This window comes from Protobothrops mucrosquamatus, unplaced genomic scaffold (genome assembly GCF_001527695.2).
Source record: "Protobothrops mucrosquamatus isolate PMUCROS unplaced genomic scaffold, P.Mucros_1.0 scaffold4791, whole genome shotgun sequence".
Classification (NCBI taxonomy): domain Eukaryota; kingdom Metazoa; phylum Chordata; class Lepidosauria; order Squamata; family Viperidae; genus Protobothrops; species Protobothrops mucrosquamatus.
Genome location: NW_015390681.1, coordinates 86,675 through 96,406, shown reverse-complemented (window position 1 = coordinate 96,406; position 9,732 = coordinate 86,675). Strand labels below are relative to the sequence as shown.

Below are 9,732 nucleotides of genomic sequence, written 5' to 3'. Positions count from 1 at the left end.
AATGCTTATGAAAAGATCTGCTCTATTAGATTGCACCAATGGAATACAGTGCTTTAGAACAAATCAAAAGGCAAGCATCTTTGCAATACCCCAGAATAATTAAGCAGTTTTACTAGGCAGATAAATTATCTCAGTTTAATCTGTTCTTGCCAACTGTTACTCCATCTGAAATGTGTTTGTTTTATGTGGAGTTTGTTGTTTGTATTTATATACCTGGGCTTGCAGAAGTCATTTTTGGACGAAGGAAAAGATTCAGAGATCTCTTAGTATTAATACAGAATTGGATTTGTTTGGGGAGCTTACCTCTGTGTAAACCTAATCCCAATTTTTGGTCCAGCTGCATAAATACTCAGGAAAGGTACTCTGTAATTAACTCCCTTTTATTCATAAAATATAAAGATGCCGTGACAGCCCCTCAAAACTCCTTATTTCGGATGGGAAGAAACCAATTACATCTGCATCTGTCTCTTTAAAAAGGGTGAAAAAAAGTTATAATTCTTGCACCTATAGCTTGATCCTCAGAGCTACAAAGTTCATTGTAATAGGGGTGGAGGAATTGGTGACCTTCTATGCACTGGCTAAGAATGATGGGAGGTGAAATCCTAATGCATCAGGATGACAGCATGAAGTCACTAGGATTGTAACTGAGAAAGCGCGTGCTTCAAATGACCCAAAATAAGCCAGCTTGGATTCGGGCAAAACACTTCCCCCATTAACCCAGAATGCAAGCCTCAAATCAGTGGCTCTGTTCAGTCCATGTGCTCAGCTAAAGCACATTTTGCAACCGAGGGTCTTCTATGGGCCTAGTCAAGGTGATCCCTAAACTGATTTATGGCCCAATGCATTACAGTATAAGCTGCCGGAGAGACAGACCCTGTTGCAAATATACAGTTGTAACTTAGGACATCAGGGTTGGTGTGGAAGTGTGAGTGAAATTGACACAAGAGAGACAGGTCATGTCTTGGCAAAGCTGCCCATTTAGAACAGGAGCAGCAACATACCTACGTCAGGTATGGCTTGCATCACTCCAGTCTACCATTTCGCTTGTCTGATGGCCTCACGCCAGAAGCTGACAAATCTATCTGCAGCTGTTGAAAAGTTGTTGATTGTTAACTCCGGCCCAAGTTGTGTTAACACTATACTACAATGCTAACCCATAACCCCCCCCCCCAATTTAAAACTTTTTTTCCATACAGCAGCAATGAGAAATGTGGAATTTCAAGCTTCCTTCTGTTTTGCTGAGGTGCCAGGAGCAACCTTCATTAGCATGCACGATTCATACGAAGTATGGAAATAAATGTATGAAAAGCTAAAACTATCGCATCTTAGGTTCCCAGTTTGCAAACTGGACAGTTTTGGGAACTGTTCAAGGAAAGCCTTGGATTATATGCAGTTCGTTATAAGCAGTTATTCTGTTCCTGATTTAGCTAATTACTATGTGATGTCTCAAGATTGAATCCTGGTAGGCAAAGGTATCTAAAGGTCGTGGCAACTGGATTAATTTTTTTGTTGAGACATTTCGCTGCTCACCCAGCTTCATCAGTCAGAGCAAATCAATTAGGCAGAGTTGATGGAATGTACCAACTCTCGCCCCAACCTCAGGGGTTTTCTCCCCAAAATGCATTTTAATATGTCGATGATTCTGCCTGGATGACTGACAAGTCTTCAAGGATGTACCATGTGATGTGTTTTGAACAGGGTATTATCTCTTTCAAACTTACACGGCAGGATTCAGTCTTCTGCAAACTTTTGCAAATCTGAGGCAGGCATTAACCTGAAATACACCATACTTATATTTGTGGGTGGGGCTGAGCCCCCCCAACTACAGATAACAAATTAGGAGAGCATACATAGCAGTCCTCTATCGGAATAATTCTCTAGGTATTTAATAACTCAATCCATAAATATCCATACTGCTGTTTCAGGATCTTTCAGGACACTCCATTGCTTTAAAAACTTCCAAGAAAACACACCTTATATAGCTAGTTACAATTTTACGGGAAATAGTTTATTTATCTATAAACACAAAATAAAATCAGATCTTTTTAAAAAATGACAAAAAAGGTACTTAAATAAGAATGAGCAAAAATCTGTGAGAGATGTTATGGCACCAAAAATTCAAGACAATTTATAAATTCAGTTGCCACAACCATTAAGTTGTGATCTTAATGATCTGCTGACGGCTTCTTTTTTTTTAACCTTTTCTATAAAGATTTTTTTTATTAAAGATATTTACATATCATTAGGCTGTGTAAATATTTACAGCAACTCTGACAACAGCTAGTCCAAAATCACTTTTAAGAGAAAAATGCTTTAAATACAAAAAAGAAAGTGGAAAAACTTCATTACTCATCCCCCCCCCAAATACAACCCTCACCCCTTTTGCAAGCATAAGCTTGCACCCCCAAATTTTCATCAGTTCTTAGACAAGGCTTGGAGAAATCCAGCCTTTATGCTGGATGGCTGTTCGGCATGCATTCGCAACAGTTCTTCAGTTTTACAAAATGGAGTCCATTATAACATTTACGCAGGGTTGGTGTTGTTGATGACAACACTTATGTCAGGTTGATATTTCACACCTTCTAGGTCCACTTCTGTTCCCAATGTTTATAGGTTTTATAGGCTTTAATAATATTAATAGCAACACTTATTCAATTTATTTATTTATTTTTAAACACAAGAGTTCCTCAACTGTTGAAGTTTGTTTTTGAGTTGTTCGTGTCGCTTCCTCAGAAGTTCTTTTTCCGCTAAAAGTCTATGCTCTTCGGACTGGATGGAGAGGACGTATTCGGTGGCCTTTTTAAGGATGACCACTTTAGGAGCCTTTTCGTTATTCGCTACTTCGGGGATCTGGTCACGCAGGGCAAAGAAACTCAGTTTCAGCTCATTCCGCCTCTGTCGCTCCAGGACGTTGTGTGTTCGCCTTTTGTCGTTTTCTTCCGAGTCTGAGGTGCGCGGACTTGAACATTTGCGGTTGTTACTGATCTGTTTCAGAACCCGACCACTGTCCAACTTTAGCCTTTTGGCGGAGCTGTATTCGTGGCGTGTGGAAGGATGGGCGGCATAATTGTGCTGGTGGATCGGGACATGGCAGCGCTTGAGAACCAGAGGGCTGTGAGGGGGCTTACTGTGTCCCCCAGATGTGTGAACAGTGGACTCTGATTTCTTGGTTGCAGGTTGCCTTTTTTCTACAGTAACAACATCAATTTCTTCCTCCTCCTCCTGTTCTTCCTCCTCCTCCTCCTCCTCTTCTTCTTCTGAAAAAACAAGATAGAGAGATAAGGTTAAAATTTATTTTCCCCCTAGAAAAAGGCGGGATTAGCCTCCCCTGATCTGTCTGCCTTGGCCAAGCTGGAAACGGGTGCCAGGAACTATAGACACATGACAAATGCACAGGCTTCTGAAAATGGGCTTCTCTCCAAAAAGGGCAGATCTTAGCTTGTTATGCAATTGAGGACACAACCCCACACATTTCTACCAAGATGACAATTCCAAAGAACTCTTAACTGAATCCTGGCCATCTCACGGATGTTGAAATTGTAGCATTGCATAACTCTGCGCAGCATCTCAGCCAAAAAAAAAAGGCGAATTTTTAGGCTACTTAACAGGGATGACCTCTGTCTCCAAGGCCCATCCTTATCTACCATATGCCAGCTTTTTTTTTTCCTCCAACCACTGGTGAAGACAACCAAGTTACTACACTCTGAAGGTGGCAATACTACAATTCCCACGATCCCTCATTTCCAGGCTACTTAGGAATGGTAGGAGCTGACCTTCAGCCTTTGGAAGGTCACTACATGTTGTCTTTCACACACCCCACACATTCTCAACTACTGCATGTAAGAAGAGACAAACGAGTGTGTAATGTGAGAAAGTGTAAAATCCTTGGAACCACACCCAGTTCTTTGTTAAGTTTTAATGGCCAGGAGCAATTCCTCCCTGCTTATCCTATTCTGGGAATGGCACAACCCTATTATCTAGGCATGCCAAAAAGCAGGCTGAATGATCCCCAATGATTCTCCAAAACTCATTCCTTTTTCTCTCTCCTCTGAATCTCTTCCCCCCCCCCTTCTCACCAGGTATATGTCAATCAGAGGACAAGCGCCATGATTAAAGCCCAGCCAGTGGGTTTAAAGTTCCCGCTCTGGAGAAGATCTGCGGTGACCCCATTAGACCCAACTGAAAAAGGAGCTTGGCTTTGATCTGTCTCAGGCCAGTTTTTCTAGGAAATGCAATTCCTGGGAAGCCCGGCCCATGTGTGTCGCTAACGTGGCAGCGTACTAAGAGTATACACATATGCTGGGAGGGGAGCTGCTGCGCAACTGAAGTATTTGGGGCAGGGGAGAGAGAGGAGACGCGGTCTCAAATGTTCAGCCCAGCCAACATGTGATGTAAGGAAAGGCAGGACATTCCATTAGGCTTTCGTTATCTGGGAGGCTACGTCAGTAAAACTTTCTAGAGTGAAGCCGAATGTTCAAGCTTTCTCTCCCCCCCCTTTAAGAGGAAAAGGTATTCAAACATTCAACTCCCCCCCCCCTCCTCTCAAAAAAAGGGGCAGGCAGCTCTTAATCCCTGCCTGAAACTTCCTTTTTCGAGGTGGCAGAACCAACTTTTCAGTCCTAGTAAGTTCTCAACAGCCTGGCAGAATCCCAGCCCCACCCCCCTCGCAGCCTCACTGAGCCTATCTGTACAATGGGAATATTCATTCATGCCACCTGGAAGAGGAGAGATGAAGTCATGAAAGCTGGGGTGGTTCACACTGCTGAACAAGCCACTCCAAGCTGCTTCAGGCGACTGAAAGGCAAGTAGCCAGGTGGAAACAGTACAAGCCAGTTTTGGTCTTGGTTTAAAAATAAAATACGTAAAAAAGGCTACCCCGTATCCTGGTTAGCCAGCTAAAAGCTTGCTCAGAAGTGCCACTCTTTGAGGTTTGCTCATAGACTTTCCCAGCTTGAACTTGAGAAAGCTGTTATGTATATATAGTCCATGAGAATGAACACACCGCTTTGGATTTTGGTAGCGGCTGGAACAGTACTAATGAATTACTCCAGTATGCAATATCATAATACTAAGTGTAGTATTTCCAGTTTGACAACTTTCTCACCTCACCTACAAGTCCATGCTTTGCAAATGCCCGGGAGCCTGTTCTAAGCACCACCGGGACCATTCCTTCACCCGGGTAGCCCAAATCCCACCTTCTAGAATGGGAAGCCCCTTCCCCACCCACCCCCCAAGTGTGTTAAAGGGGCCCTAAAAGAGAAGCCCACTGCTCACCTGAATCACTGCTGGTGGTTGGGGGCGTATCTTGGCCCAGCAAGGAAGCTGGGCATGGGTCAGGCGAGGCAGCAGCAGCTTCTACAGCTTTGGGGGTCTTCTCCCCCAGTGGGTAAGGAAAGACCACAGAGGGGTCAATGCACTCAGCCGCAGAGGCCCCCAGGTCTTGCAGGTAGGCGCTGCTGGGAGAAGAGGCAGAGGTCTGCGAAGAAGACAACGGGAGGCTACTACTGCTGCTGCAGTTCCCACTGCGGAGGGGCAGTGAGGCCCCCGCCCCGTCCCGGCGCGCAGCCTGGTAGGAAGCAAGTTTTTCGGAGACCACCTTCTGGAGTTTGGCTGCTGCCGAGCCCCCACTCCACATGCAGTCCTGGATGATGATGGACTTGACAAAGGCGTCATCGTCCGGATCGCAGATGAAGCTCTGATTGACCACCTCGCTGCCCAGGAGCTCGGTCACCATCTCCAGCTGGTCAGCACTGGAAGGGAAGCTGCTGGATCGGCGACTGGGCGAGAGGGGCGGTGTGGGCAGCAGTTCGAATTTCTTCCAGATGTCTTCGGACGGGGCCGGAGGCTGCAGCTCACAGCCCCGATGATGGCCGGACAGGTAGAAGTTCTCCTCCTCATCCTCGTAGTAGAAATAGGGCTGAATTGAGTCGTAGTCGTAATCGTACGCCCGGCTGGGATAGCTCGGGACAGTTAGGGGCATGGCGTTGGAGGGTGCCTGGCAGGAAGGAGAAAAAGGGGGATCTGGTTAATGGGGGGCCAGTCGCTGCTACCTCCGGCAACTCTATACCCTGCTTCTAAATAGAACGCCAACCACGAAATGAGACATCCCGGAGGAAACTAGCACGGCAACTACTCCGGAATCGCTACCTCGCTTCTACAACCACTCCGGGGCGCGCGTTCAGCCCACTTCTTCAGCTGGAGAATTTGGGAGCGACCAACACGTCACAAAACCGGAATTCGGATTAACCGAAGCCAGCGGGGCGCTGCTCCAGCACGGAACGCAGGCGTCGGGGCGCAGCGCTACTCAAGAGCCGGGCTCTCTCCCCGGCCAGCTGGCCAACGCGTCTGGCCAGGTGAGCCCGGGACCCGGAATGCGTCCGCTCCGTTGGGGCGCAGAAAGGCGCGGGACAGCCGTCCAAGCGCGGCTCATTTTACCGGGTGGCTTCGGCTACACCCTCTTCCTCCGCCGCCCCCCCCCCACGAGAGGCGCCACCCAGCGAGAATCAGCTCAACTCCGGCTTCATGCCCCAGCGCCCCCGGGTGCCACCTTAAAAAGGAAGGCGGGCAGCTTTCCAGCAACGCCTGTCCGGGATTTACGCTCGGCTCCCGCCGCCTCCGCGGTAGTTCGCGCTCTGAGCCGGCCGCTCTCGACTTTCGTGGCGCTCCGGGCTCGGGAAACCTCCCCTCTTTNCCCACCCCGCCTCTCCAAGTCACTTCGGCTCGATCACCCCGCAAACCACGTAGAAGACTATTCCGACAACAACAGCTCTCCCCCTTCCAACGGATCCTCCCCCCACCCACCCCCTTTCCACCTTCGCCGGGTGCAGGTCCGGGCCGGGGAAGCGGCCGGCAAAACGGGGAAGGTTCAAGCAGGAGAACCCGGGCACGGAGCGCAAATCGTCTGGCGAAGTCTTCCAGCGCGCCCGGAGGGTTTTGCAACGCGCCAGCCTCTCTGACTGCAGCAAGCAGCAGCCGCCGGCGGCGCAAGCTCCTTTCCCGCCGCCTTTGGAGAAGGCTCGGAAGGCGGCATTAAGGAAGGTTGCTTCCCGTTCCCTTCCCCCGGCGGATCGATTCCGCGATTCCGCCTCCCCCGCGCCTTCTTTTGGCGCCCCGGCCCGAGAGATCGGAGCGAGCGAGCGAGCGAGCAAACGAGGCGGCCGAAACGCCGGCCGGACAGCCGCTTCCCAAACTTACCGGTTCCTTTCAGATCCCGGCCAAGACGGCGCTGGGGAGTCCAAGATCGGTGCAAAAAAAAAAAAAAAAAAAGAAATATCTATATCTATATCTATATATCTCTAGAGGAAAATCCAAGTCTTTGCAAAAGACCCACCCCGCCAAGGGGGAAAGGCGCGCAGTTGCACCGTCTTCCTTCGGCGTCTCTTTAAACACGGCGCTCGGATATTGTAAGTCCACGGCGGCAGCGCGGGCGGCGGCAGCGGCGGCGGCGTCTCCCGCTCCGAATCCCAGGCTGGAGAGTCAAGCCCTTTTTCAAAAGCGCCGGCTCGGGAGCGAAAGCAAAAGGGGGCGGGGAGGGGAGTGGGGCTCCGTGCACGCGCGGATCCCCTACGCTCGTATTTATTTATTATGCCCCGGCTGGCGGCGGCGGCGGCAGAAACAGCAGCAGCAGCAGCGCCTCCTTCCTCGGTTAGCTCCGATTCCCTCCCCCCGTGTCGCCTCTGAGCTGCAGGACTCCGCCGCTTGCTTTATAAACCCTTGGCCGCTGCTCCGCCTTTTCTTTTCCCGCCAACCGCCCCCCCCCCTCCCTCGACCCCTCCCTCTCCCGCTTTGCAGAAACGCCTGGATAGTGAGAAGCTGGAACCGGGCGGGCGGGCGGGCGAGCGAGAGAGGCGGGCAGAATAAAATAAAAAAAAAGGGGGGGGGGAAATCCACACACACGCTCGCGCAGGGAAAGGGGGAAACGGGTGGGCTGGCCGGCTCCCCCCTCTTTGTGTGTGTGCATGTGTGTGTGTGTGTTTCTCTCTCTCTCTCTCTCTTCTCCCCCACCCCAAAAGCGGGGAGGGGGCGACCTTGCAAAAGGGAAGGGGGGTTTTTCCAGGGGCGCTGCCGCAGCGAGGGGAGGGGAGGCCGGGCGGGCGGGCTGGCTGGCTGGCTCCGGAGCGCGCGCGCCGGGGCTCCGGTTCTGCACTGCGATCCGGGGAGCGGCGGGGCGAGCGCGGCGCTAGGCTCGCGTGCCCACGGTGGGGGCCGGCGGAAGTAAACAGAGCAAAAGACACGAGTGCGTGTGCGTGTGTATGTGCAACGGGCGGGGTGGGCGGGGTGGGGGTTTTGCAGGAGCAGACGATCCGGGTGCTGCTTGCGGCACGACGCGGCTTCTCCCGGTTGCAAACGGCTGCGGGGGAAGGCTGGAGGAGGTGCGCCTTTCTCGGCCAGCCCGGGTAAATTCGGCCGTATTCCTCCCTCAACGCCCCGCTTTCAGATTGAGGAAGCTCGAAGCAAAAAAAAAAGAAAAAAAAAGTCGAACCTTTTTTTAAAAAAAATAAAAATAAAAATAAAATCGGGGGTGATGGGCGATTTGGGAGGAGGAATTGCATTATTTTTCTCCTCCACCCCCCCCCCCCAGTTTTGCAATTCTGAGCAAACACGCACTAACTCGATTTTAAAGGTTTCTCTATTGGGGGAGGGGAGGGAATAAGTGCTTACTTCGGAATTGTGCAAGCCTGGAATCGGGGTGCGAAAGGGGAGCGAGGTGGGTAACTCACTAAAACAGCCGTGCTCTCCGTTTTGGGAATGCGGAGGCAACGACGTTCCCACGACCTCCGTGCACTCCAAAGCTGCTTTGAGATGGGGTTGTGTGTGGAAAACACGCGTTTTTCCCGGGGCTCTACTACTCGGAGGAAAAGTTCGGTGCAGTTTACTTGCGAAGTAACCTTGCAAGCCAGACCAAGATTGAAGCCGAGTTGCAAGCACCTGCTCGTGGGAACGCACAACCCGTGTCTTAAGGACAACGGTTCCGGGACGCAGGAAAAGAGCGTCCCGGCCTCTGGAGAAGCTGTCTTCGCCCCGGGGCTCGTGAGAAGGCGACGCGAGACCAACAGCGTTGCAGGTTACCGAGTTCAAAGTTTAATTACAGACGCAACTCTTTCAATATATACACGCGGGGGGGGAGGGGTTGGAGAGGGGATAATCCACATTACTTCCTACCCTTTAGAGGCGAAGGGATTTAAAGTTGTAGGTCCCGGGGATCAGCGCTACTGAGCTGGCTGGGAAATACTTCTAAAGCACGGCCTGGGTTTCACACGATCACTCTAAACACGTGAAACGATAACAATTGCCTCTTTTACATAATGCTGGCTACCCCCCCCCCCCGTCCCCCGTCTAAACGGCCAAGAGAACATAAGCCACCTTTGGAGCGTTTCGCCTCGTTTCGTGTGTTGTGTGAACGCGACCTCGGCTTCTTTCCGCAGCAACCCCTTATATAAATGGCTCTTGCAAAAAAGTCGCTTTTGCATTTCCAAACAACTGATTCCTGCCGCGCTAAAATCGGTTTCCTGCTCCTCCTCCTCCTCCTCCTCCTCTCCGAGGCGGCGTGCACCGGAGGAGCCGAGTTGTGAAAATGCGTATGACAAATTGGACCCACAAGATCGAAGGAGCCGCTCCGCTTTGCAGCCGGCCGGCGACCGGATTAAGCCCGAAGCTTCCCCTAAAGGCATCTCCTTTTTCCACTGGATTTAATCGAGTCGATTTCCCTGGAAATGCGCGCTGTTTCCCCCC

General features: G+C 50.7%; 1 protein-coding gene across 1 annotated transcript; it reads right to left on the bottom strand.

Moving 5' to 3' along the window:
• Positions 1-1,997: 1,997 nt before the first annotated feature.
• On the bottom strand, positions 1,998-7,200 carry MYC (MYC proto-oncogene, bHLH transcription factor). Its single transcript, XM_029286742.1, has 3 exons — positions 7,195-7,200; positions 5,275-5,995; positions 1,998-3,254 (listed from the first exon to the last, which is right to left on the bottom strand). The coding sequence occupies exons 2-3, from the start codon at positions 5,978-5,980 to the stop codon at positions 2,671-2,673; spliced, it is 1,290 nt and encodes a 429-aa protein (XP_029142575.1). The 5' UTR covers positions 5,981-5,995; positions 7,195-7,200; the 3' UTR covers positions 1,998-2,670.
• Positions 7,201-9,732: the final 2,532 nt, after the last annotated feature.

Coding starts and splice junctions, on each gene's coding strand:
- MYC (XM_029286742.1), bottom strand. CDS start 5,980: ATGCCCCTAACTGTCCCGAGCTATCCCAGCCGGGCGTACGATTACGAC. Junction 3,255..5,274: donor AACCACCAGCAGTGATTCAG/GTGAGCAGTGGG, acceptor TTTTTTCAGAAG/AAGAAGAGGAGGAGGAGGAG.